General features: G+C 52.0%; 7 protein-coding genes across 7 annotated transcripts; 3 read left to right on the forward strand and 4 right to left on the reverse strand.

The window, feature by feature from the left end:
* Nucleotides 1-3,642: 3,642 nt before the first annotated feature.
* SMAC4_04427 (uncharacterized protein) lies at nt 3,643-9,031 on the forward strand. Its single transcript, XM_003343721.2, has 3 exons — nt 3,643-4,565; nt 4,632-5,249; nt 5,303-9,031. The coding sequence occupies exons 1-3, from the start codon at nt 4,188-4,190 to the stop codon at nt 8,723-8,725; spliced, it is 4,419 nt and encodes a 1,472-aa protein (XP_003343769.1). The 5' UTR covers nt 3,643-4,187; the 3' UTR covers nt 8,726-9,031.
* A 1,074-nt stretch (nt 9,032-10,105) lies between these two features.
* On the reverse strand, nt 10,106-11,982 carry SMAC4_04428 (uncharacterized protein). Its single transcript, XM_003343722.2, has one exon. The coding sequence runs from the start codon at nt 11,557-11,559 to the stop codon at nt 10,453-10,455; it is 1,107 nt and encodes a 368-aa protein (XP_003343770.1). The 5' UTR covers nt 11,560-11,982; the 3' UTR covers nt 10,106-10,452.
* Nucleotides 11,983-13,138: 1,156 nt separating this feature from the next.
* Nucleotides 13,139-14,679, forward strand: SMAC4_04429 (uncharacterized protein). Its single transcript, XM_003343723.2, has 3 exons — nt 13,139-13,439; nt 13,541-13,976; nt 14,056-14,679. The coding sequence occupies exons 1-3, from the start codon at nt 13,320-13,322 to the stop codon at nt 14,166-14,168; spliced, it is 669 nt and encodes a 222-aa protein (XP_003343771.1). The 5' UTR covers nt 13,139-13,319; the 3' UTR covers nt 14,169-14,679.
* Nucleotides 14,680-14,945: 266 nt separating this feature from the next.
* SMAC4_04430 (uncharacterized protein) lies at nt 14,946-17,124 on the reverse strand. Its single transcript, XM_003343724.2, has one exon. It carries the CDS (start codon nt 17,013-17,015, stop codon nt 15,540-15,542), a length of 1,476 nt encoding a protein of 491 aa, XP_003343772.1. The 5' UTR covers nt 17,016-17,124; the 3' UTR covers nt 14,946-15,539.
* Nucleotides 17,125-19,858: 2,734 nt separating this feature from the next.
* On the reverse strand, nt 19,859-20,068 carry SMAC4_12723 (uncharacterized protein; the record flags this gene model as incomplete). The annotated part of the gene is made up of 1 exon (XM_024655551.2): nt 19,859-20,068. One exon carries the CDS (start codon nt 20,066-20,068, stop codon nt 19,859-19,861), a length of 210 nt encoding a protein of 69 aa, XP_024511427.2.
* A 2,973-nt stretch (nt 20,069-23,041) lies between these two features.
* Nucleotides 23,042-24,083, reverse strand: SMAC4_04431 (uncharacterized protein). Its single transcript, XM_003343725.2, has 2 exons — nt 23,641-24,083; nt 23,042-23,554 (listed from the first exon to the last, which is right to left on the reverse strand). The coding sequence occupies exons 1-2, from the start codon at nt 24,050-24,052 to the stop codon at nt 23,217-23,219; spliced, it is 750 nt and encodes a 249-aa protein (XP_003343773.1). The 5' UTR covers nt 24,053-24,083; the 3' UTR covers nt 23,042-23,216.
* A 469-nt stretch (nt 24,084-24,552) lies between these two features.
* On the forward strand, nt 24,553-26,111 carry SMAC4_04432 (uncharacterized protein). The gene is made up of 2 exons (XM_003343726.2): nt 24,553-25,239; nt 25,312-26,111. The coding sequence occupies exons 1-2, from the start codon at nt 24,766-24,768 to the stop codon at nt 25,480-25,482; spliced, it is 645 nt and encodes a 214-aa protein (XP_003343774.1). The 5' UTR covers nt 24,553-24,765; the 3' UTR covers nt 25,483-26,111.
* The last annotated feature ends 4 nt before the right edge of the window (nt 26,112-26,115 follow it).

The following is a 26,115-nucleotide window of genomic DNA, read 5'->3' on the forward strand; positions in this document are numbered from 1 at the left end:
CATGTTCATGATCATGGCGTCCACAACGAGCAAGAAATCACGATGCCTACGGTACCACTAGTTCTCGGCCCTCAACCGTTTGATACGCGAGTGAACCACATTTCTAACTACACTTACTAGTATGCAGTTTGCAACAATTCCAATTCTCCAGTGGGCTTTTTCCGCCTAAACATAACGTTGACTTAATCTCTGCCCCTTGGTCGGATTAAGCAACTGGGCTTCTTCCCGTCTTATCTAACTGCAAAGTAATCGGCACAGAACCATGGAAGTATACTTGGGGGATTCGGTTGCCAAGTAGCTATCGACGGGTGTCGTAGCCGTGTCAACCCCTCCTCCGTCTCTTGCCTCTTTATGCAGTTGGTAATGATGCTGGCACTGATTATGATTCCTCTCCCAATATTACCAGTCAGTGTAGAGGCGCGGGTAAGGTTCGAAGTCACTTGTATACCAGAGCTGTAGTCACCCTATCATTTGACGGGATCCAAACCTGAAATAAATCCCAAGGATGACGCGTTCTCGGTCTGTATAAAAAAGTGTATAATGCCCCCCTCGATGACAGATATGAGGCATAACAATGGCACAAGTATGGTTGTGACATTCCTTTTTGACACCTAGTTATAGGTTTTATTGTCCAACTCTTTTAAGGTCTAGTCTGCCTTGGAGTTGGGGTAGGAAGTTATCACGCAGGCTTTTTATTTGCTATGATGCCCTCCTTCTCTCTCAGGCTCTCGCAGGTCTCGGAGAGAGAAAGAAAAACATGAAAGCTGGAGGTTACACGCAGGTGCACTGTACACTTTCTGAGGGACACAAAATGCCAATTTGACTAAATGTTTTTTCGTCGAAGTTGAAGATTAAGGATGTAGGAATAGATAGCGGTTGTGGTCATGGTTATCATATCCTTAAACTTCCAATCGGAGATAAGCGAAGAATAAAAAGATATAAAAAAATAAAAAATAAATAAAAAAGGGGGTTGCCCAGGCCGTTCCATTCGTACACAAGCTTTGTACAGCACTGAAGTCAGGCGCCGAATCGGCACCGATCGCCGATAAGCTTTGCCTACGGTCCGGACTGCTCGCCGGAGCCGAGCCGAACATCCATCATCCCATCACAACAGGAGGAGGCAGTGTCAGCAACCATCGTCGGTTTTGTGCTGTTAACAATTTTCTTTTCTTTGCAAGAATCAGCGAAGGTCGTTGTTGAGGTGACAATTTGTTCCTCGGCTTTACCACATATGCACCTAAGCATGGCGGTGCACTCTAGGTAAGCTGTGGAGATAGGGAGATAGGCATGCCTTTGCCTTCCATATGGCAGTGAACGGCAGTAAACGGGTTATACACTACCTCTACATAGTGTATGTGTAAGTGCAGATGGTCTGGAGCTGCCAGGCAGAGTCAGGATCTTCGAGTGCGTCATAGGCGCGACTGGCAGCTGCGGTGCGTGATGTACATGATGCTTGTTTGAATTTGATTTCCAATGGGTGTTTCAGAGAGCTTCTGAAGAGTTGAATTGGGATTGCGACAAATAGTTTTGGAAACCAGATGTTCGATGTCGCTTGAATCGGGAATACCGAATGTCAATTGGTGATACCTACATACCGTCCTGCTCCCGTGGTTGGAGATAGCCAGACCTGTAGACAAATATAAGCTTATCTGCTTGCCGAGCAACACGACAATCACGGCTCCAGCAGAGGTAACGTGCAGTTGTTATGACCGTCTCGCTTTGATTAGGTCCCGTCTGTACCTTTCTGGAGTTTGGTCACCAACCTAAGCGAGCCTCGAAGATCGGAACCCGGAACCGGGAGCGGTACCGATGCTCGTCTGATAAAACAAAGGATTGATAGACTCCGTCCGGGGGAGCAACTGCGCTAGTGATACCGCTTCTTTCGAGAGTCTCGACGAGTCGACGGGATGGAAACGTTGATCATAGGGGTGTCAGCTCGCTAAAAAAGAATCGAGATGGTAAAAAGTCAAGTCACTCGATGTCTTTGATAACGAAAAAAAAAAATACGATTGCGATGAAAGCGAGGTGCATAGTGTGCAGATGGAAGAAGAGAAAAGAGAAAAAAAAGGATGAGGTAAGGCAACGTGTAGCATACGTATGTACACCCTCCCTGCCGTGGTGCCTGCATCCTAAAAGGCAGGCTGTGGTGTTGGTGTGTGCCGTCTTATCCGGTTTCGTGGGAATGTTGGTTCTCAAAACCTTTGAAATGGTGTTTCGAGGCGGAATGAGCGAGTGTTCTAGCAGGTAATTATGTAACTATAAAAGCTCGGCGTTAAGGAACTATGGCCGACCATGTGGTAAATAGCTGTCAAGAGACAAAAGTTGTGGTGATACAAAGTACGGTGTACCCATCCACGCCATCCTACCCATCCTCCTCACACCCGCATAAATCTGGGAAGCCTTGCCTAAAAAGCTGATGTGTAATCAGGGAGGGAGTAGGAGGCTAACCAAGATGAAGTGACTAATTGGGCAGGTCGATAGGTCCATGGGTATGGTGATGGTTCGCGAGGATCCGATAGCCGGGGATCTGGGTTCGTAGGTATCCGTACTCATTGCCATGGATTGCTTTGTTTCCGTTGATGACTGATTTAAAATGTTGTCAAAACAGCAAACATGGCATTCGTATGACACTTCTGAGATTGAAGCAAATGGAAAGCAGATGTGTAACTGAAATAAAGTCAACATCAGGCGGGGTTGCCTAGAACACCTCTAGAAGATAGGGCTGACCAAGGACTGACGGTCAGAAAGGGCAACTGCTTCTGCTGTGCTTCTAGCGGAAAGAACCTGAAATCAACGTGGACAGCGGGTGCCCCTGGGCTTAATGCAGCGCCAAGCACGGCAACGATCCGGGGTGGAGGAGGTGCGTTGCCTGCGTCGGGACCGGTCACCTCGACCGGATGCAGGCCCATTGGAGCCTTTGCATCAGAACTTCAGCGATTTGGCGGGGGAGATGGCTGGGCAGCCACCTGCTGATTAAACATCAAGACACACAAGCGGTTTGGGGGCGTCATCGGCGGCGTCTTCTGACCCCGATCCCCGACTCTCTCTCATGATTTCTTGGGAGGTACCGGTAGTGTATTTCCCCTGCCAATGTTCTCCTCGTTCATACAAAGCCCCATCCATGGCCTGAGTTCCTTAGTGTGGTCGTGGTCTGCTGTCTGGGGCGTCGGTGATGGCGGTGGAGAAATGATTTTTAAGCATTTTTTTCCAGAATTCCACTTCTTGAAGAAAAGAACGATGGAGAGAAAGCGAAAGAGTGGACATTCCATCACAACGGCGGCCGGTTGCAATACCGACAAAAAGGAAAGAAACAGCGGAATGTACACAACAAGGAAGGAGGAGCCAACAACCCAACAGAGGATCCAGAGAAGGAACTAGGAACCTAGCTGGAAGGAGGGACCTTACCATTCACACCGGGGGATCAGATCCGCTTTCTGTTAAATCCGAAGTGGTTCGGTTCCGTCTACCTTTTTCACTGTTCCATTCCCGCCTTTTTGCTCTTTCCCTTTTGATTTGGTTTCTTCTTATCTTTTTGCTTTTTCCCACTTCTGGATATCAGGAGAAAATTTGTGTGTCATCCCCTCGAGTGTGGGATCCTCGCCTTCCTCGCTTTCTGCTTTTCTCCCTTTTACATACGCACTACGTACTCTTCCGTCCCAAGGTTGAGCCCCAAGGTTTGATACCTTAAACTCAACTAGGTATATATACACCATAGGCGGGAGATCGCATTTACAGCTTGATCCTCGCGAACCTGGCTCACTCCCTTCGGACACGCCAGCATCCTTCATCTTATTTTTAATACTCTCGTCGGAACCCAACCCATTTCACTCAACTTGGGTAGATCTCTTGCTCCACCTCGTTTGCTTGTTATCACTCGAATTTACCCCAACCTGAAAGGCACACGACCTTAATCTCAGTCAGGTAACGGCACCTCTGACTTCAACTTAGCGTCGGTGACGTGCTGTCTACCTGCGGCCTGCGACCTGCGACCTGCCAGCCCCCTGGGCAACCATCACCCCTTTGCGCATAATGGCAACACCCGAACAATAATATTTTTTCTAGATATCGGCCTGCCAATCACGAGAGACTTCAGTCGTCTTTCTGTTACCGAGTACACGACCACTGCCTCCAGCAAGGCTTCTCTATAAGCCGGGCTGCCAAGACGGCGCCTTCTCTTCAACATCAACATGGCCGACTCCCCAAACGAGAAACCAAAGGAGCTCAGCCTTCCAAACCCCGCGGCTGACCAGAGACACCGAGAGGATGAGATCGAGGAAGTGCCCAGGAACGATGACGAAAAGCCAGCCATTGGCTCGTCTTTTGTGGGGGAGAACGACGAGAAGAGGGCCGAGTTGAACCGCATGAGGACCAATGGCACCAACACCAGCGTAACCACGGCCGCTACTATCCATCCTCATGCCGAACAAAAGCCATGGTACAAGCAACCTAATCCTCTGAGATGGGGGAAAATCGAACCGATTCCAGAGACGAGGAGGCCATCGCCAGAGCACAATGCCAGTTTCTTCAACTCGCTCTTCTTTAGTTGGATGGGCCCTTTGATGTCGGTAGGTGAACGAGGATCCGAGAGAGTCATGTGCACTTTGGTTCAGCCACTAACAACATACGTGTAGACTGGATATAAACGACAGCTGGAGCTCAACGATATATACGAAGTCAACCCGGACCGATCCGTTGACCCCCTTACAGAACGGATGCGAGATTCTTACAAGCGACGAGTGGAAAAAGGAGAGAAGTACCCGCTGCTTTGGGCAATGCACGAGACCTTCTTTTGGGAATTCTGGATTGGTGGCATGTGCCAGCTTGCTGCCTCCGTCCTCCAAGTCATGTCGCCCTTTACTCTTCGCTACCTCATCCAGTTTGCAACAGACGCCTGGGTCGCCAACCACTCAGGCGCACCACCACCGGGCATTGGATCCGGCTTGGGATTGGTCTTTGGTGTCACGGCCATGCAAATCTTGCAGAGTTTGTGTATTAACCACTTCATCTACCGCGGTATGCTTATCGGAGGCATGGCTAGGGCCTCTCTGATTAGCTTGATCTACGAAAAGTCCATGCTCATCTCAGGACGCGCCAAGGCGGGTGGTGCCGATGCGCCAGATGTTCCTGCTGCAAAAGCGGCTGCAGAGAAGGATGCCAAGAAGGACAAGAAGAAGAAGAACAAGAAGAAGGGCAAGAGGGGACAGGCCGATGTTGATGGTGATGGTGCTGGCTGGGGCAACGGAAGAATTGTGAGTGCATTTCAATGAAGTATACATGGTACTAGTGGCTAACATGTTCGCAGATCAACCTGATGAGTGTCGATACTTACAGAATCGACCAAGCCTCCGGTTTGTTCCACATCATCTGGACCGCCCCTATTTCCATCATCATCACCCTGGTGATGCTGCTGGTCAACTTGACTTACAGCGCCCTCGCCGGTTTTGCCTTGCTGGTTATTGGTATCCCCGTGCTCACCAAGGCCATCAAGAGTCTCTTCATTCGCAGAAAGGCCATCAACAAGATCACCGATCAGAGAGTTGGCCTGACCCAGGAAATTCTCCAGTCCGTCCGCTTCGTCAAGTTCTTTGGCTGGGAAAGCTCGTTTCTTCAGCGCTTGCAGGAGTTCCGCGATCGTGAAGTATCAGCTATTCAGGTGTTGCTGGCTCTTCGTAATGCGATCATGGCCATTAGTATTTCGCTTCCGATCTTCGCGTCCATGCTTGCCTTCATCACCTACTCTCTGACCAACCATGGGCTGGCGCCGGCTAAGGTCTTCTCGTCTCTCGCCCTTTTCAACGGTCTTAGAATGCCTTTGAACATGCTTCCTTTGGTCATCGGTCAGGTGACGGACGCATGGTCCTCTATCTCCCGTATCCAGGACTTCTTGCTTGCTGAGGAACGGGATGATGAAGCTATCATCAAGCCCGATGCTCCCAACGCCATCGAAGTCCATGACGCCTCCTTCACCTGGGAAAGAACGCCAACTCAAGAGAACGAGCCTACAGTGGGCGGTGCCGGACCAAAACCGAAGCCTGAAAAGGGTACCAAGGCAAAGCCCAAGGATGTCGAGGCGGCTACTCCTCCTTCAGGTGACGACTCGAGCACCTTGGTTGAAGAACGGGAACCTTTTAAGCTTCGGGATCTCAACTTCACCATTGGCAGGAACGAGCTGGTTGCTGTTATCGGTACCGTCGGCAGTGGAAAGACTTCGTTGCTCTCTGCTTTGGCTGGTGACATGCGCAAGACCAACGGCGAGGTTATTCTTGGTGCTCACAGAGCCTTTTGCCCACAATACGCCTGGATTCAGAACGCGACTCTCAGGGACAACATTCTTTTTGGAAAGGACATGGACGACGAATGGTACCGCGATGTCATCAAGGCTTGCGCGTTGCAGCCGGATTTGGATATGCTTCCCAACAACGACATGACCGAGATTGGTGAAAGAGGTATTACTATCTCTGGTGGTCAAAAGCAGAGACTCAACATTGCCCGTGCGATTTACTTCGATGCTGACATCGTTCTCATGGATGACCCCCTGAGTGCCGTCGATGCTCACGTTGGTCGCCATATCTTCGATAATGCTATTCTTGGTTTGCTCAAGGACAAGGCCCGTATCTTGGCAACTCATCAGCTTTGGGTTCTCAACCGCTGCGACCGCATCATTTGGATGGATGGTGGTCGTATTCAGGCTGTGGATACTTTCGACAACCTTATGAGGGATTCCGAGGAGTTCCGCCAAATGCTAGAATCGACCGCCCAAGAGGAAAAGAAGGAAGAAGAAGAAGCCCCCGTCGTTGCTGCCGATGAAGAAGCACCCAAGAAGAAAAAGAAGGGCAAGAGTCTCATGCAGGCTGAGGAGCGTGCTGTGGCTAGCGTGCCATGGTCGGTTTACACGTCCTACGTGAAGGCTTCTGGTTCTTTCCTCAACGCACCCCTTGTTCTCGTGCTCTTGGTTATCGCACAGGGATCCAACATCATGACCAGTTTGTGGCTGTCGTGGTGGACTTCTGACAAGTTCGGTCTCAGTCTGGGGCAGTACATCGGTGTCTATGCTGGTCTCGGCGCGGCACAGGCTCTCCTAATGTTCGCATTCATGGTATCCCTATCGATTTTCGGTACTACTGCGTCCAAAAACATGTTGAGGCAGGCCACCTTCCGCGTGTTGCGTGCCCCCATGTCTTTCTTCGACACTACACCTCTTGGCCGCATTACCAACCGTTTCAGTCGCGATGTGGACGTCATGGACAATAACCTTACGGATGCTATGCGCATGTACTTCTTCAGCATTGGAGGTATTATCTCGACTTTTGCTCTGATCATCGCATACTTCTACTACTTTGCCATCGCGCTCGTACCCCTCTTCACCCTCTTCCTCTTTGCTACTGGCTACTATCGCTCATCGGCTCGCGAGGTCAAACGCTTTGAGGCCGTCCTTCGTTCTTCGGTGTTTGCCAAGTTCAACGAAGGATTGTCTGGTGTTGCCTCCATCAGGGCGTATGGCCTCCAGAACCGCTTTGTGGTGGACATGAGGAAGGCTATCGACAACATGGACTCGGCGTACTTCCTGACTTATTCGAATCAGAGATGGCTATCGACCAGACTGGACATGATCGGTAACGCCTTGGTCTTCACCACGGGCATCCTCGTCGTCACCTCCCGTTTCTCAGTTAACCCCTCGATTGCTGGTTTGGTGTTGTCCTATATCTTGGCTATAGTGCAGATGATTCAGTTCACTGTCCGTCAGTTGGCCGAAGTCGAAAACGGCATGAACGCCGTCGAGCGTCTCTTGTACTACGGCACCCAGCTTGAGGAGGAAGCCCCATCCAAAACCATCGATGTGCGCCCCAGCTGGCCCGAGAAGGGTGAGATCATCTTCGACAACGTCGAGATGCGTTACCGTGCCGGTCTTCCCCTCGTCTTGCAGGGTCTCAACGTGCACATCGAGGGCGGCGAGCGTATTGGTATCGTCGGTCGTACCGGTGCAGGAAAGAGTTCTATTATGAGTACGCTCTTCCGTCTGGTTGAGATTTCCGGCGGTCACATCACCATCGACGGCATCGACATCTCCACTATTGGACTTCAAGACCTCCGTTCCCGCCTCGCCATCATTCCTCAAGACCCGACCCTCTTCCGCGGAACTGTGCGCAGCAACCTCGATCCCTTCGGTGAGCATACCGATGCGGAGCTCTGGTCCGCCCTGCGCCAAGCCGATCTCGTCCAGGACGAGGCGACCACCACCACAACCGCCACCCCCAGCGCCAGCGGCAACGCCCTGGTCGTAGCCGACGCCCCCGCTGCCACCAACGGCAACTCCAACAACCGCATCAACCTCGACTCAGTCGTCGAAGAAGACGGCCTCAACTTCTCCCTCGGTCAGCGCCAGCTCATGGCCCTCGCCCGCGCTCTCGTGCGCGGCTCCCAGATCATCGTCTGCGACGAGGCTACATCGTCTGTCGACATGGAGACGGACGACAAGATCCAGCGCACCATGGCCAGCGCGTTCCGCGGCAAGACACTGTTGTGCATTGCCCATCGTTTGAGGACTATTATCAACTACGACCGCATTTGCGTCATGGACAAGGGCCGCATTGCGGAGATCGGTACCCCCATGCAGCTGTTTGAGATGGAAGGCGGCATCTTTAGGGGAATGTGTGAGAGGAGCGGGATTAGAAGTGAGGATATCAGGTTGGCGAGGGAGGTTGTTGATAATGATAGGCTTGCGTAAGGGCTGGCTGCTTGTAACCTACTGGATAGGGGTATATGGAAGGGAAAGAGTGGGTATGGGATGAAAAGAGATGATGAGTATGATGAACGAGATCGATGTTGACACTGATTCAGCATTCATGGCGGCCTATGATACCAAACTCGAAGAGAAGACGGGGACGGAGACGGATGGAATGGAGGAAAGTAAGGCAAAGCGAAACCGAAAGAAAATACCCTACATAAGAAAGGAAAGAACATACTTAGTGTAAACACGTAATTAATCAACTTGTAGAAAGAGGAGGTCCAGGTAATAGATCTCGAGATGTTCATAACACCATGTCATCACATGTTTCGCCTGCATGCTCTCAAGGATCCGTAAACATGACTTTGGCTTATATATAAGTTATACCACTGCACATTATCACTTCCATTATTTAGTTTCCAAATCACATATGTACCTATCTATTGAATGGCTTATATAGCACAGTCAAATTCCCAACTTACCCTCTTCACGTCGGTACCTCTCTCCTCACTCACATCACACAGCCAACCAAGCCATCGTAACACAATGAAGACACTTTCCCCAATCCTCAAGTCTCACAGATTCAAGCTGTGACACTCCAACGCCCAATCTTTACAAGTTCAGTTGGCTGGTATGCGCTCTTGCAGTGGTATCGTCATCCATGTACCACCTACCACCTCCCTCCGACTCTACCTACCTATCTATCCGGCAACAATTTACAGCCAGAGACAGGGAGACAGGGAGACAGGCAAGCAGGCCCCGACCCACAGCTAATGTACCGGCATATCGCCTGCTGCCTTGTATATAGGTAAGTAGTGTAAGTATGAAAATTGCAGCAGCTAAAGACCCTGGCAGACGCCTGACTTCAGATATAAATGAACCGGAGACGGAGAGCTGCATGATCTCGCAGTTGTCTTATAGTATCTTGCAGTGTTTGTGTGTATGTGTGTGCGTGTGTGTGTGGCAGGTGATGAGACACTTAAGTTGTTGAAGACACATGGATACCTAACCTGGGACGTATTCGCGGCATGACGTGTGGTAAGTAGGATTGAGAAGATGGAGAAGGAGGCAAAGGGGAAAAAAAAAGAGAGAGGCGGAGAGAACGGTGGTGGCTTAAGTGTAGAACCATCGATCAGTCTGTCTGTCAACAACGATGATTAAGAGGACAAGTGCTCCAGGTGCTCAGGATCAAGAAGGAATCCCAAGATATGCACGTAATTTCCGCTATGCCTATGCCTATGCCTTTGCCACTGCAGCGCTGCTGCAGGCAATGCACGACGATTTGACAGACAGGAACCCGGGGAAGCCAAAGACACAGACACGTTAAACGGTATCATATGGTCAAACAGACAGCGTCAGTCTCAATGGATAAGAATGAACAAAAGGTGGTATTGAACTATACGTATGTACTTTAAAACCGAAGTGGATAAAAACGAGGTATGGTAAGTAATGGTGATGGCGATGATGATGATAATGATGATGATTGGTATTTTTCAACCCCCAAAACTGGAACAAGACCCGAACGAACCGCTCAACTCCCTTGATCTTTGAATGCCTCCCCATATGTTGAAGGAAATTTTGGCCGGATTAGGTGTATAGCTTCTGGCACCGCAGGATATCGGGGTTCGCGGGCGTTTTGAGTTTTGACCTGATGTTCCCGTCCCAGAATTACTGCAACTTGATTGCCTCTCGTAGTCCCTTCTGGTTGTCCCAACTCCTCAACCAACTTAGTACCTCCCACTGTGCCTAGGATCATGATGCCCCCCGTGGTACCCCGGGGCGTTATACCCTCCTGGAGGAGGGAAAGCCTGCGGGTTATCCCCCAAAAGGTCGTCCAAAAACGCGCTTGGCGCACGCCCGCTCTCTGGCCTGTTCAACTGGTTGACCGAGCTGCTGCTAAACGCCCTGGAGGGTGGTGTCCTCGTCGCCATTCCCATAACCGGTCCAACATTCGGCGACTCAGGCGGCGTCTGTCCCATCATGCTACCACCACTCGGCTGTCTCGACATCGGACGGAGGTTCGACATGCTGATCGAGTTGCCGTGGCTGTGGCCCATAGGTGCAGCGGCCGAAGAAGCGTAGAATCCGGAGGGGAGGAAGGTCGAGTGGCGGTTGTTGGCTATGGTACTGTTGCGATCACCTGCCTGCGCAGTCGGCGAGAAAAATAGGGTGCTCTGGCTGGGGGTGCCTGCAGAGGGTGCCGGGCCGCGCGACTTGCGGTTTCCGGCGAGACCGGTGTTGCTGCCGGCGACGAGTGACGGGTTCGAGTTGAGGTCCGAGTACTTGTAGAACTTGGGCGGAGGCGGGAAGGCCTTATCGCTGCCGATGCACTGGGCCATGGCGGCGCGCTCGACGGAACGGTGGAGGAGACAGGCGATGACGGTGCGCCAGATGACAACACCCAGGCCGAAGGCACCAAGGATGGCACCGACACAGATAAAGACGGTGCCATCAGGCAGCGACGAGTGGTTCATGAAGGGCGCATTTTGCGTGGGAGGAACGGTCGGCGCGGGATATTCTGGGATGCCAATTTTGGTGAGAGTTGGGAGACCAGTTAAAGGTGCGGTTGGACCCGTCTCTGCTTCTGTGTTGCCGATTGTCAAGGGGGGTATGCTTTCAGTGCCGGTCGAAGTAGGAGAGGTTTCGGATGCCGTAGGAGTAATTACTACTCTCGATGTGCTGCTGGTGGTCGTCGCCTTGGCCGAGCTAGAGGAGACGGATGTCGATGATGATGAACTTGATTCGTCGTCATTATTTTGTTGCGCCAATACACCCGAGGCGAAGAGGGCTGATAGAAGCAAGAAGCGCTTCAGCGACAGTGGTGGCGACAGCATGGTCGCTATGGGTATGTCCCGTCGGCTCGGGGACGACTAAAGAAGGGGTTTGACGAAGAGAACCGAAAAGAAGAGGGAATCGGTCCCTATATCCACCAAAGTATCGCGAATCGAACTCTTGATGGAGAGTAAGCTAGATCGACGACGGGCTGCAGCCACGATCCGGAATTTTCGATGTGAGGGTGGTGAGTGGCCGAAGACCGGGAACTGGTGGTTACTCAAGGACGTCGTGCCGTGGTGAATCAGAGAAGAAAAAACGAGAGTAAGATCAGGCGCTTGCTGAGAGCATCAGAGTCTAGATGAAATCCCCAATGTGAACGAGAGTTTGCAAACTTGGCCAAATCAGGTCATGGTCGTCTTTGGAGGGAGATTGACCAAGAGATGCATGGATGGAGTCGACGGAGTCTTTGGAGCGAAAGGTTGAATGAGTGCCAGGGAAAAGGGGAGGGAAGAACCTGGAAGGCGCCCATGGGGCGGGCATGGACCGCAAAAAAAGGTACCAAGGGCCAACAAGGGGGGAAGTGACGGCCCTTCTCGCCCTCGTGTTGGTCCCCGTTTTCTCCATTCCTTCCGCGCTGCTCCCCCAGACCAACCCAACCAGAAGGAACCACTCACAACCACTGCAGCGGAGACGGCGCTCTCAGCCAGGGCAGTTGTGATTTTGGGAAACATTTGCGCCGCGAACGCCCCCAACTCAGGGCAACGTAACGTCGACTCTCTCAGCCCTCTCACTTAGCTACTCAGCTGCAGGTAATCCGTCGTGGAAAGAAAACGGCTGGGATTTTGGTACCTGCGCGGACTGTATGGGACATGATTCGACACATGGATAACATGTCTGGCATGACAGCCTTCGTTCAGGGCGGATGAGAGCCACGCAATATCAATAATCCATCCATAAAAGCCAATGCCAACACTCGCTGGCTGCAGCAACGGCCCTTGCAGCACGTCATTCTAGCTAGTAGAACTAGACTTAGCGCTCTGCAAGAAGGGTTTTGGTGGATGGAGAACGACAAGACGCCATTTCAGCCCTTTTGAAGTTCCTGAGTGCCTCCATCGATGAGACTTTGGTTTTGCCCTCCGAAAGGCGGACCTGAGTTCCCCCTCATCTGAACAAAATCGGAAAGCCTGTGTTCCCTGAAAATGATTTCCAGAGGTTCAATGTTTCTCATGCACAGCTGCACGGTTGACGGCATGACGTCCTGCCCTTCCTTTCTTGGGTCGCTGGAAATAACTTGCAGCAGTCCGTGTGCTTGGTCGCTATCTGCACAGTGCTCATCTGTCCCTAGCGGCTGGCCTCAAAGCCTGAAGCCAAATGTTTTAGCGCCCTGTCTCTTTGCCGTGCCCCGGAAGAGCATGCCGGAGCATCGCACTTGCACAGTGACTTCCCGCTATCCAGCCCGCCATCTGGGACCAGCTGCTGAAGTGGCCTGTGCTTTTCCCATTTTGCGGTGTTCAGGTTCAGTTGCCACTTGCCGGTAGCTCGCTCCAAGGTGCTTGGCGAACCATCGACCACTGCAGTTTGTATGGTTGTTCTCTCTCACTGGTGTGGTGTCTCCAAATTTTTATTCGAAACTATCCATATCGCCTTCACCACCAAATTCAGTATCACCACGTTTTGCGGCCGCCCGATTTCTTGACGAACCGCCGCCGAAACCATCTTGACTGTCAAATCTTGCACAACAATAACAACGGTCGACACCCTAACTTTTTACAACAACAGACCTTTTCCACTTCAATCGATCATTTGAGATCTCGTCAAGATGGGTGTCGCTAAACGGACAAGAAAATTCGCTACGGCACGTGACCTTCCTATATCTATCCCCCTTCTCATCTCACTTTTCATATCTCATCACGACCATGACCTCAGCTCCGCTTGGGTAGTGGGTGATGTGTGTGTTGATGAAGAGCATGATGACAAGATATCAGATACACGTTATCATCATCAAAATATATACATAAACATACTAACACAACTCAACAGGTCAAGCGCATGATCGGCAAGAACGATGAGCGCCGCAAGACCGAAGTGCAGAAGAAGCAAGAGCTCGAGCTGCAAAAGAAGAAGGAGGCCGCGGTGCGGGACATCCCTCAGATGCCATCGTCCATGTTCTTCCAGCACAACGAGGCGCTCGTGCCTCCCTATAACGTGCTGGTTGACACCAACTTTTTGTCCAGGACCGTCGGCGCCAAGCTGCCCCTGATGGAGACGGCCATGGACTGCCTCTTCGCCTCGGTCAACATCATCATCACGTCGTGCGTCATGGCCGAGTTGGAGAAGCTCGGCCCTAAGTATCGTGTGGCTTTGATGATTGCCCGTGACGAGCGGTGGACTCGTCTCACCTGTGATCACAAGGGAACGTATGCCGATGACTGCATTGTTGAGCGCATTCAGAAGCATAGGATATATATCGTTGCTAGTATGTCTTCTTCCCGCCTTCCAGTTGTTCAGGTTATCAAACCTATGATGAGGTATGGATGCTAACATGGACAAAACAGCCAACGATAGAGACCTGAAGAGGAGAATCCGCAAGGTTCCCGGTGTACCCATCATGTCCTGCGGCAAGGGCAAGTACGCCATCGAGAGACTCCCTGGTGCTCCTACTTCGTAAAGTGGTGGTTTTCCGAGCAAGGGGTGAGGGTGAGCATCAAATTGCGCCGCCGCCGCCGCCGAAGACTTTTTGCCTGTCAACGGTTGAACTACGAGGGCGCGGAGCGGTTACGCATGAATTGTCCGGTGAGAGGTTGGCTGCCATGATAATCCCAAGGCAGCGATGGCCGCGAATGCCATTGTCAAGAGAGAGAAAGATAGAGAGATGATCCTCTCCTGCTACATACAATCGCTCGCTGGCCGTGGGTCATTCATTACAGCAGACTGGATGGCCGGAAGGGTGCCCGGCTACCTCAAGGGCAGCGATTGGCTTGATCGATAGACGACAGTCGAACGAACGTGTTCATAAAACCGTTCACCGACAGTTTTAGGAGAACAGAGGGCCTGAGAGGGGGGTGGAAAGGAGATATGGGAAGGGGGAGGGAAGGGAAGGGAAGGGAAGGAAACAAAGAAGGAAAAAGGGTCACCAGCAAAAAGGATACCATGCTGCATTGCATCTGGGTTATAGAGGTTTCACACATATAGGGTTTTCATGTCGCTCGGCGTTAATAATGAGTTGATTTTGTGACAAAGTATCAAAGTCTCGTCTTCTCTACTTGCGTAGTCTATGTTTCTGACGTCCGAACATGAGCGTTTCATATCAAGAACAGCGAGACCGGCCCCATTGGCGTTTTCGATAACTTCCCCCTCCCAACTTTCGCTTTCTACATTTACGCACCTGGTATACCTGGTAGAACCAGACACCAAACAGAGGGCAAGAACATAAGCGTGTCGCTGCAATGATAGAGGTGAGATTCGAGTTCTACCATCTTGAATATTGAATAGTGTGTGGTGGGGTAGATAGATGGTTTGCGCCATCTAACAGTCAAATACGTAAGAGTATGATGACCGCAAGGGCATATGCAGACCCGTCCGTATACCATCGCCGTAGTAACTTTAAAGCCGTCGCAGCGGGCAGTTCCCTTCCGTCACCGTTGATCGGTTCATGGACGCTGAACCTGACGATGTCTCTCTCCCCCATGCGCGCCATGCCGCTTACACAATGCGATGATAACACAACACCCGTTGCCATGTCTTTTTGCTGCACGTATGTGTTTGGTGACAACAAGACACTCCAAGCCGAAGAAACCTTCTTCAATTGACAAAAAAATGATATCACGAACCCAATAATGATCAAGTCCCCGATGCCGACTCCAGCTTTTGAGAACTCTCCTTTTGCTTTTGTTTCACTCCCCAAGAAAAAATGATTTGATAAAACTGTAAAGAAGATGGGTATTTTTGGATTCCATTTGCCCCCCTTTTTTGCTCTGCCTGCTTCCCTCCCACCTTTTTTTTACCGACAATCGATTGCCTGGAGGTGGATAGATGATTGCTACGCGAGCCACTCCTCATCAGCCCGCTTGTTCCCCCGCATCACCAGTCCCTCATCATCAGAATCGGAGTCCTCCTCCTCCTCGCTCTCGAAATCGACTCCACCATTTACGATATGCCCATTCATCCCATTGTGCCCGTTTTGATGTCCGTTCTGGTGCTGGTAATGCCCTTCCTCCTCGTGATGATGATTATTATGATTATTGTCGATATTATTGCCGCCGCCTCCGTCGTCCTCCTCGATCATCCATGTCAGGCCGTTGGCTTGCTCTTCTAGCGGGAACACCTCGCGCGCGTACTCCTCCAGTCCTCTTGGGCCTTCCCACAGCTCCAGAGCCGCCCGCGGGCAGCTTCTATCCAGATCTATATCGCCGAAGTATGGGGGCTGCTTCTCAGGATCTTCGTTGTGTAGGTTGAAGAGCTCTTCTAGAGCCTCCAGTTGGATTCGATAGCCTTCCGGAATCTTTACCTTGACCTCGATCGGTCCACGGACGTAACGTACCGGGCGGCTGACGCCCCGGGAGAAGACCTCGCACGCTTCTAGTGGGGTGAGCATCTCGTATGCTAGGGCAATGCGCTTGCCACCTCCCCACTTCTTGACACCGTCTTTGAATATCTGCAGGATAGCCGGACCGACGTCGTGCTCGGCATCAAGCCATGGGAGCTTGGCATTTGGATGGAAGGGCGCTTGCCAGATCCACGATCCGTCGGGCTGCATCTCGGTGCAGAAAAGGGGGTATGGCAGCGATGTGAAGTTGTTGTTGTAAATGCCCGTGTAGACAAAGGTCGCGGGAATACCGATTTCCTTCACATAGTCCTCCACGCGGTGCTTCGACGCCCAGAGCGGCAGTGATGGCCAGTCCTTGTTGTAGACATGGTGGTCGGGCATCGAGGAGTAAACGTAGTGTTGAACCCCGGCCTTCTTAGCCGCGTCTGCGAGGGCCATGCCGATCTTCTCCTCGTCGCCGTAAAAGGTGGTGTTGATGAAGGCGAGTTGGGCGCCTCTAAAGAGTTCGGAGATGAGGGCGTGGTTCACGCCGATGCCGGAGATGGGACCGTTTTTAGTGACGTCGACACATTGTCCCTTTTCACTTTCCGCAGGGGTCTCTTTGGTGTAGAGTTCGCCCTGCAGAACGGTAACGTTGGGATTCGTCGACACTTCGGTAGCCACAACTCCCTCGAGATTCCTCATTTGGGCTCGTACGTGGAAGCCAACGGCGGTGGCTACTCTGATGAAAGAAGCAGCCTGTCGGCCGGCGGCGTTGATGACCGCAATCGTCTTATCGGGGGTCGGCATGGGGCGTTTGGCAGGACGCCAAGTCAGAGAGTTATTCCGAGACATGAGAGGGGACATCTCTGAATAGGAGGAGCGAGAGTGTTTGTGCCGCCTCTCTTCATTGTGCATGCTGGTGTTGGGGATTTTGATGTCCCTCGGTGCTGGCCTCAGTGGCAGCTCTGATAGAATCTCGGCCGGCATGGTGGGCTAGTGCGATAGCCGGGTGTCACCGTCCTCCCAAAGATTTCCCTGGCTGTCTCTCTCTTTTTCTACGAAAGAAAGGGCCCGGCTAGAGATGCTGTGTCTCCCCAGAAAACAGGAGTCCTTTTCGATCAGGTGTTGGCGCAAAAACACTCTTGCCGGTTGCTTAATGCGCTAAAGGGAATTTCCTGTTGCGACCACCGCTGTAGGTTCCCGTTGCGACCCTTCTCAGAAGCGGCAGGGAGGGTGATGATAATGGTGCCGTAAAAAAAAAGTCGAGCTAAGCACGAGATCGGGCGATCGTGGTTCTGGAAGCGCAAGGGCGGCGCAGGCGATACCGGTGAGAAAATTGCGACCGAGGACAGGAAAATGCCCAGAAAAGGGCAGGGCAGCGGATTCGATTGGGTTGCTCTGGTCGGCTGCGTTGGTGTCCTGCTGATGTGCTTGCTGGCGGAACGGTGGCCCCGTGTACCGCGGATGGAATGGCGGTATCGTACTGAGTCGATGGCGTAGGTATTTTCCTTCTTTCTTGACCCGTCGTTTTATCTATCAGCGGGGTCCAAATGTGTTAGAGCTGTACTGTTCTGCGCGCTGCACTGAGTGCTGGATGTCACTGCGGGGCAATTGGAGATAGGTCGGGTGGGTGAGAAACCGCAGGCGGGCAGGACGGGAACTGGAAAGGGCGACAGGGTAGGGGAGGCAAGAGCTCGCTGTTGAGAGCCAACTGGAAGCAGGAAGGAAGCAAGATAATGCAAGTACCTTTTTTTGTATGTACAGGTCTGTACCTGTGATAATGTCTGAAAACGATGCCGTCTGCAGTGCGTTGCCAAGTCAGGGGCGGGACTTTGAAGATCAATCGACAAGAAGATGTGGGCGTCTTGAGGTTGAGATCTTGCAGATATGGACAAGCCGATAAGATAGGGAACTGAGGGAAGACCGACTAACACTCAGCAAACTGGAGGACTCTCTGAACTCGAAAGCAGCCAGCAGCAGGATGGTGACAGCAATGGGCAAGAGGGATTGAAATCAAAACAAGAGCGAAAGAAGCGCGAGCGTATGGGACGGAGTGCGGTTTAATAGCAAGGAGGTCCCCTGGCTGTTACTGAAGATGAGAACGAAGGGCTCGACAACCACCAAACAAAGGGAAGCAAATAGAAAACGATTCTGGCCAATCGCATTGCGAGCAGCTATCCACTGGGTGAACCATCCAAGTAGCCCGCGCAATGGTCCGGGCATGAAAGAGAAGTGGAAGGTCTGGGTGACAGTGGTCCCGCTCGCTCCTTCCCTTCACTTCTCAGCGGACCACCAGGCGGAGGACAGTGACAAGAATTTGCGATTTTACGGGGTTGATGGAGCAGGAAATGCAGTCCACCGCGAGTTCCACACCGCGGTCCCCGTCCCGACACCGGGTCCCACTCTGGACCATGGCCCTGCTCTCCTCGTCGACGACCGACACGATCCCCATGTTCCTTTTCGAGGGCGACAAGCAATCAAGCAAGCGAGCCCAGGCACGCTGTGAAATTTAGAATCTTCATGGCGTTCATGGCAACGGTTATCCGTCCAATTGGCATTCGGACAGCATATCGTGGGGAAGCGAAGGAGTGGCGGCGGAAGCAAGGCCCAGGACCCAGACGGGAATCCTTCATTTAGACGCGGAAGTTCTCCAGACAGCGGGATCATATGTTCCCCAGTTTTGAGGTTGTCCACTATCGCCCTATGTACCCCAGGTAATTGGATACCAGTGCCTGAAGTAACAGTCCCGGTCTGACCAGGTCTTGGTATCTAGATAAAGGTGCAGCTAAGGCCACGAGGTCTATGAATATCAGGTTACGGCGATTCGTGACTTGGATAGATGCTCTGCAAAAGGCTAAAGCATGGCGGCTGAGGGGGTGCCGTCCCAGAGTAAAACCCGTCTTGTTGGCGGGAGAGACAGTGCAGTGTTGTCTGTCTGTCTGTGCAATGCGAGGTCTACTGTGTCCTTGAGACGAGGCGGGGAATGATAAGCAATAGATAACCACCCGATATCACGATGCCTTCAGTGTCGAGGATGTCTGTACTTGTACGACCGCAGCGGGCATATGGGACGAAGAAATTGGATCGTGGTGGTTGCACGGCTTTCTAATCTCACAGACTCACAGAGCGGTCAATCACCCGTCAAGGTTCATCATGCTTCAGCCTGATCTCTATCGCCGCTCTGCCTTTGCCTCTATCTCTCTTGTCTCTGATAATGATTGTGCAAATCCCATACCTGCCGCAAACAGATGCGGATGATGACATGACGCCCCGGATTGCCATCAGCTTATCCCCGGCGGACGACACGCCAAATATACATTTGTACAGTATGGAACCCAAACAGGCAAGAGGTGTGGTGTGTCGTCGCCTTCTCGATGAATCAGATAAACACGATAAGCTAGACGTTTTGCTCGGCATGAGCCGCCCAGTGATAACAAAAATTCATGGTAGCATTGGCAGGCATGGCAGGTAAGGGTTTAAATTGTCGATCAACAAGTGTTTATCAGCACAGCACTTCGTTGTTTTCTTGGGCCTGGTGGCCTGCACAGGCCTAGACTCCTTACAGGTCATGTGCCTGTCTTTGATCCTGGCCTCAGCTTTTTGACCTTGCCAGTTTGTTGTCTCCCAGTGTCAGGTGGTTTCCTGCCCTCGTTTTGTTAGACGTTGTTTCCTTCTTTTAAATCACCTAAAAACCAAAGCATCGAATCCTTTTGCTCTGTCCCCCATGCCCGTAGCGCAAAGAGGCTAAAAGACTGGCGCCGAAAAGCTTTCCGATGACGTTTTAACGGACGCTGTGTGGACGACAGGCGGCTCCGGCCTTTCTCATGCAGCTAACGGGTTGCTCTTACCTTATACCTTCCCCATCCAGTCCCCGAATTCCATTCTCTTAGTAAACTTTCTTGGCAACTCCCACGCTCTTGCCGCTCAGCTGCGGAAGACGTCTGGCGAGAACATTCGGTCAAGCTTTCAGCGCTCATCGAATCCCGAAACTCGCAATTTATATGAAGCTCCGACTCTTTGGCGATATCTTGGTTGCGCATAGCATGTCATTGCATGGCATGGAGTCCATCTCGATACGACCTATCACCTCTCTGGAACCTTCTCAGCAGTTGATGAACGTGATCAAGGGGTGTTGAATGTTGGCCGTCTGGGTCTGTTTAACACACCGATACCGCTATTCTCGGAGGGTCGTCGTCGGAGGCTCGAGTTGTCGTCGTTCAGCTTGTACCGGTGCCTGCAACAGTGCTTATTGCTTGGCAGTGACCTCCTCGTCCTTCCTGACAGGCAGTAGGTACACCTGACAGGCCCAAAGAAAAAAGTCGGATCCTTCAAAAAAAAGCTGGCAGAAAGGACGCTGGATGCCCGGTTGCGCTCCAAGCGGGCGGCGGATCCCCTTTTCAATTACGTACAAACCGGCTCACTAACACCCGTTTGGGGCAGTCTCATGGCACTTGAGTCACCCTCCCACAGCGAGCCATGTCGTCCACCACCCGTCGACGTTGGCAATAATGGATCGGCATTGGCTCCCGACTTCGCTGCCTCGTTCCTCGCGCGAACAAGATTTCCGCGGATGTCGCCTATGCAAGGAACCAAAGTTCTTGGCTGACCTATTTTTTTGTGTCCAGAGAAGCTGTCAAGAGCCGTGCGCTCTGATGCTGTTTGGTTCGCTGAAACCACACAACAGCAACTTCTTGACACTATCGGGAGTCTTGCCGACCGATAGCAACACTGGCACGCGAAGCGGCGAAGCCCGTATTCCGTTAAACGCTCCCGGGGGCCGAGGGCCCTCTTTCAGCGCACCGCAGTGCCCTACGAGCCTACTTGACGGGTCCCGTTTTCTTCCCCGCAATATTCTATCCCACTGGCGGGTCAAAGGGCGGGGAATCAAAGAAAGGAGTTTCTTCTAATTTGTCGTGGCGGTCAAGCAAAAAAAAGAGACAAGTTTACAAGCGGCGGCGGAACGACGCCGGCGCCAAAAACCCATCCCGCTGGCGTTGTTCCGTTTCACACCACTAATGCGGCCCCGAAAACACGGAAACATGGCGACATTGGGACTGAACCTCAAACCCCACTGCCGGGTTCCACTGCCTGCACTTCTAGAACGCATAAATCCGGCCTAGCTGTTCGCTCGAGCAGTGTCACGAGGCCCATTTGAAAATTTGGTTGTGATGTGAAAATTTTCTCGCACGGGGGGCAGTTCTGTTGCAAATGCAAGGCGGCCTTGTGGCCTTGTGGGCTAGCGGTCTGGCAGTCCATACGGAGTCCCGCCACGCGCAGAGGTGAGTTCGGTGTCCCGGCCAGCAGAAAGGAGAGAAGATTTACCCGTGACCCGACCTGACCCCTGGAAGCGCCGGGCCGGGGATGGTGGAGATGGTCCCCACGGGACCCGTCTGCATCCACTTTCATCCACTTCGGATGAGGGGTCGAAAACTCCAAAAAGTAACCTCACGATGTCGACTTTTAAAACAACAATTACGAGAAACCGATGATTTGAAGAGAATGGCGTTGCCCGACGGCGGGGAATATGGAGATGGGTATAGGTTTCCGGCGAACACGTTGGTCAGCCCTGTTGGCCGGTACCGCAACCCAGGAAACTCGATATATCGCCCGCCGCCCATATAGTCATAAAACGATTCGGAGGTAATACTATATCAGTAAGACTGAAACTTTTACCACGGAGCAATTACCTTGCGCATGGGTAAAGAGCAACTCTTGGTCTCGAGGATATTTCATGTGCCGTCCATGACGTCTCCTGAACAAGATGAGATGAACTACCGCGGAGTCCTGGCGTCTCGAGTCCATCGTCCAACCATGGACTTGGTTACAAGTTTTCATCACCTTGACCGTATATCGAGATAGCAGCCAGTGCCGAACGGCAACTTTGCCGAAATTGACTGTATCGGAGCACAGAAATGTCAAGTATCTCTAAACTTCAGACTATAATATAGTCATGGGGTCGAGTTCATCCTTTCCGCCGTACCAACAAATTGTGAAGTCATATATACAGAAACCCAAAATCCCCAACAGAGCGTAGTTCACACCTCCATAACTCTTGTCCAGCAACGGGGCTCCACATCAAAGCATCACAGCAAGTGAGCTTCTGCGAGCAACAGAAATATGCTTTTCACCCACTAAATGGATCATTCCAAACTGTCACCTCTTTCTTCCACTTTACATCATCTTCCTCTTCTCGCAGCATCTTTTTCTCAGAAGCCCTGCTGGGGGTGGCGGATACAACAACAGAACAGACTTTAACCGCGTTATCCCACAAAATATCCCAAATCAGCCACAGCCACCTGAGCTTTGGAATCAGGACGGACGGACGAATCGTCACTTGTGAAACCATCCATTCCACATCCATCCCATATCCCATTATCCCGTGTCCTCTCTCATCGTCTTGTCATCTCGTCATCTCACTCACTGTTTCGTTGTCTCACAGTTTCGCAGTCTCGTGGCGTAGTGGCGTGATGACGGGCGGGTTTCTCGGCAGAAGGACAAATGAGGAAAATGACGAAATGAGGAAACGAGAAAACGAGAGGACGAGGAATGGCCACCAACGGTGATCATGTTAGAATGCTCGAGTGTCGGGCTATACTACCCACGTATACCACCGTCATGTCGGCACACACTATAGACTCCCGTTCGTTCAGTGATTGATGGATGAGGCTGCACATTGAAGTAAGTTGTGAAGTAGGATGGAAAGAAACAAATGTGCCGAGGACAACTGAGCCATGACGTTTGCGCGACATTACTTCAGATCGGATATCTTGTACTTTCAAGAGTCGTTGATATAGAATCTGGAATCTGAAAAGAGACCAAGAGGTGCTGGGATCCGATGGCAGGGAAGTAGAGAGTGTCTTGTCTGTGGTATAATTATTGAGTAGCGAGAGTATAGCAAATGGATTTAGACCGCGAGATTATAGATAATCCAAAAAAGCGGTCATTCTGTAGGTAGTCATGTCTTGATTACATTACGTAGATATAGAGGTATAGTTAGGTCGTGGTATAAACCAAAAACTCCAGTCTAACAAAGACAGCGCAGATGTACAGCAACATGTGTATATCCCATGTGCCGAGAAGCCATGTCTATACTTTATATTCTATCCCATGCGCTTTAAAACTTTCATATCCTTCTAACCTCACCCCTCGCGCAGGGGTCTGCTTAAAAATCAAGACCAAGCAATATCCTTAGAACTTGCCCTTAAGCAAGTTGGCGATCATCTCCCGACCGGTGATGACGGAGGTGCGCCAAAGGGTAGGGAAATCGAGCGTGCTGCTGAGGGTATCGGCATAGCCGAAGAAGAGCATGGGAGGGATCCAGCCGCGCGCATACTCGAGAGCGAAGCAGCTCTCGGGCATCTTGTACTGCTTGACGGTGCCGCGGACGAGGTGGTGGACGGAACCGGGAGGGTAGACCTCGGGCTCGTACTCGCCGGGAACGTAGGCAGTCTGAGTGCCGGTGAGGATGTGGAAGTAGTCGTCGGCGGTGTGGCGGCCTGTGTGGCCCTCAGTGCCGATGGCAGTGCCTGTTGTGTGAAGTGTGTTAGTGACGGGTCCAGTCCAAAGAAGAGGGAAGCACAAGCTTGTCACAAGCTTGGGAGAGGGTGCTTACCGAAGATGATCAGGTACTCGGTGACGGAGGCGTGGATGATGTACATGGCACCCATGGCACCACCAGCGTTGTTGAACACCCACTCCTCATCGTTGTTCACGTAAGGAGCAACGCCGTTGCGCTCGTTCAGCTCGTCGACGATGTACTTGACAATAGCCTTAGTATCGTTGCCGTGAGCGCTAATGGCGCGCTTGGACAGATCGTGAAGGTGCTCGGTATCGAAGACGTAGAAGGACTCGAGACGCTGCTCAAGGACGTAGGCGATGGGCGCAACCAGGGCGAACAAGATGGCGAAGAACTTAAGCCAGCCACCGATGCTGCAGCGGCAGTGGCAAGACGAGCGGGTGGAGGAGCCGGAGCCGGAGCCGGACGGCTTGTTGCCGCCGGAGGAGGTCTGCTTCTTGGAAGGCATTGTGACGGTTTGCGATTGACGAGACGGCACAATGTCAAGAACAGAGAAGGAGAAACAGGGGAAAGAGAAGATGGGAATCTTGAATTATAAAGAAACAAAACAATGGCCACAACAATTCCTCCTCCACCGACAGGGGGGTTCCGCCATCCCAACCTCAACAACCCACGGCAACCCCTGATTTCAGTTCCTTGTGGAGGACCCTTGCGGTTGCAACATGCCCGCCCAGGCGGGTGTCGCGACTTCCGACACGTCTGACTTTCCACAATTTTGAGAGCTTTGACCAATGAGATTGCTCAATTGCTTCGGATAGCGTTCAAACGATTTGTTAGGGGAGCCACTCTTTCATCCAATTGGGGAGAGACACACCGGCAGGCTGCTTTCAGAAGCTCCCCTCGGCGGCAGCTTGCCCGGCAGTGTTGTCGCAGCGCGCGACACTTGGACAGGTCTTGGCATCGACAAGGGTTTCCATTTTTTCGGTGCCCCTCCGTCATTGAATACCGTCCGCGGGCCCGATCAATCACATTTCGGTATCCAAACATCCATCAGAAGCTCCAGTTTGTTATCGCCGCGGGGTCCGTTCTGTCGCATCATTATCTCTAGTTTGTTTAGTTCCCCTTTGCGCGTCGCACCGCGTTTCATACAATTCCACACTCTACCCTTTCACAAACTTTCGTCATCGACATCGATTTGACTCGACCCTCTAGAACGACACAATGGCGACCACATCCTCCTCCCCTTCGATGGCCATCCCCGGCCAATTCCTCGGCCCTGTCTCCAAGTTCCAACCCGGTCCTGGAACCCACATCCACGAGTCGAACCTCTGCGCTTCGCTGCTCGGCGTCGTCAACATCACACAGCCCGCCAAGGCGCCCGGCCCTGCGAAGCGCTTGAACAAGATTATCAACACCCAGACTTCGCCCGCCGAGCTACCGACCATCTCAGTACTGCGCGCGGCGGGTTCGTCAGACAAGCGCGAGGTTCTGCCCGAAGTGGGCAACATTGTGCTATGCCGGGTGATTCGCATCATGCCGCGCCAAGCGGTCGTGGCCATCTTGATTTGTGGCGATACTGTTTTGGAGGCCGAGTGGCAGGGCCTGATTAGAGTGCAGGACGTGAGAGCGACAGAGAAGGATAGGGTGAAGATCTACGATAGCTTCAGGCCTGGGGATATTGTTAGAGCTGAGGTGGTGAGTGCTCTTCTCGTCTCCCTCTCACCAAACAAGGAGTGAACACTCTGCTGACATGCCGCCGTCTACTAGATTTCTCTTGGTGACCAAGCAAGCTACTACCTATCGACGGCGCGTAACGAGCTTGGTGTCATCATGGCGACAAGCGAAGCTGGCAACACCATGTACCCCGTCAACTGGAAGGAATACAAGGACCCTGAAACTGGGCTTAGCGAACCTAGAAAGGTTGCGAAGCCCTACTGAAGTCGGTGGATAGAGAGTTACGAGACCGAAAAAGGATGCTCAAAAAGCAAATGCATAGCGGATTTACTGGCTTGAGGTACAGCGTGTTATCAAGGTGATACGGGCGTCATCTTGCTCGGGAGCTCGCCGGGTAATGGAAGCAGGTGCCCTGTCAGCGCCCTGTCAGCGCCCTGCTAGGAGCTTGCAAATACGGCGGCAGGTCGACCGTCACAACATCACGGTTCTCCAGAGACCGTGCCACCAAAACGTCTGACCGCTTCACAAAACCTGCAAGCCTGGGGGCGCAGACCGGCGATAGATCCAAGCCAAGAGATATCTTGGCCCAAGAATTCTGGCGGATACGCCCGCTACGCCAAGTTTAGACTACGGAGAAAAGAGTCTGGGCGGCGGGGTTTGCGTTCGAAAAAGCATGGAGCGCGGTCCTGTCAAGATTCATCTTTGACACAGCGGAACAACAAAGTTATGATCCAGCGCCCGCTTTGGGGATCATGAAGACGATGGCGAGCTATGGTCTTGTCGCAGCAAGGGGAAGATATAGTGACATTAGGTCAACCTAAGGCTGTCGTTGCATTAAGAAGCTGGATACCCATTTTTGCATTTGTATACAAGATACCATTAACTCTTCTTCATATG

The sequence above is a fragment of the Sordaria macrospora genome, chromosome 2 (genome assembly GCF_033870435.1).
Source record: "Sordaria macrospora chromosome 2, complete sequence".
Classification (NCBI taxonomy): Eukaryota; Fungi; Ascomycota; class Sordariomycetes; order Sordariales; family Sordariaceae; genus Sordaria; species Sordaria macrospora.

What these genes read in the sequence shown, in the direction of transcription:
- SMAC4_04429 (XM_003343723.2), top strand. Translation starts at nt 13,320, where the DNA reads ATGGGTGTCGCTAAACGGACAAGAAAATTCGCTACGGCACGTGACCTT. An exon ending in ACCTCAGCTCCGCTTGGGTA is followed by an intron (nt 13,440 to 13,540) that starts GTGGGTGATGTG and finishes ACAACTCAACAG; the next exon opens with GTCAAGCGCATGATCGGCAA. An exon ending in TAGGATATATATCGTTGCTA is followed by an intron (nt 13,977 to 14,055) that starts GTATGTCTTCTT and finishes TGGACAAAACAG; the next exon opens with CCAACGATAGAGACCTGAAG.
- SMAC4_04431 (XM_003343725.2), bottom strand. Translation starts at nt 24,052, where the DNA reads ATGCCTTCCAAGAAGCAGACCTCCTCCGGCGGCAACAAGCCGTCCGGC. An exon ending in CGAGTACCTGATCATCTTCG is followed by an intron (nt 23,555 to 23,640) that starts GTAAGCACCCTC and finishes TTCACACAACAG; the next exon opens with GCACTGCCATCGGCACTGAG.
- SMAC4_04430 (XM_003343724.2), bottom strand. Translation starts at nt 17,015, where the DNA reads ATGCCGGCCGAGATTCTATCAGAGCTGCCACTGAGGCCAGCACCGAGG.
- SMAC4_04432 (XM_003343726.2), top strand. Translation starts at nt 24,766, where the DNA reads ATGGCGACCACATCCTCCTCCCCTTCGATGGCCATCCCCGGCCAATTC. An exon ending in ATATTGTTAGAGCTGAGGTG is followed by an intron (nt 25,240 to 25,311) that starts GTGAGTGCTCTT and finishes GCCGTCTACTAG; the next exon opens with ATTTCTCTTGGTGACCAAGC.
- SMAC4_04428 (XM_003343722.2), bottom strand. Translation starts at nt 11,559, where the DNA reads ATGCTGTCGCCACCACTGTCGCTGAAGCGCTTCTTGCTTCTATCAGCC.
- SMAC4_04427 (XM_003343721.2), top strand. Translation starts at nt 4,188, where the DNA reads ATGGCCGACTCCCCAAACGAGAAACCAAAGGAGCTCAGCCTTCCAAAC. An exon ending in GGATGGGCCCTTTGATGTCG is followed by an intron (nt 4,566 to 4,631) that starts GTAGGTGAACGA and finishes ACATACGTGTAG; the next exon opens with ACTGGATATAAACGACAGCT. An exon ending in GCTGGGGCAACGGAAGAATT is followed by an intron (nt 5,250 to 5,302) that starts GTGAGTGCATTT and finishes ACATGTTCGCAG; the next exon opens with ATCAACCTGATGAGTGTCGA.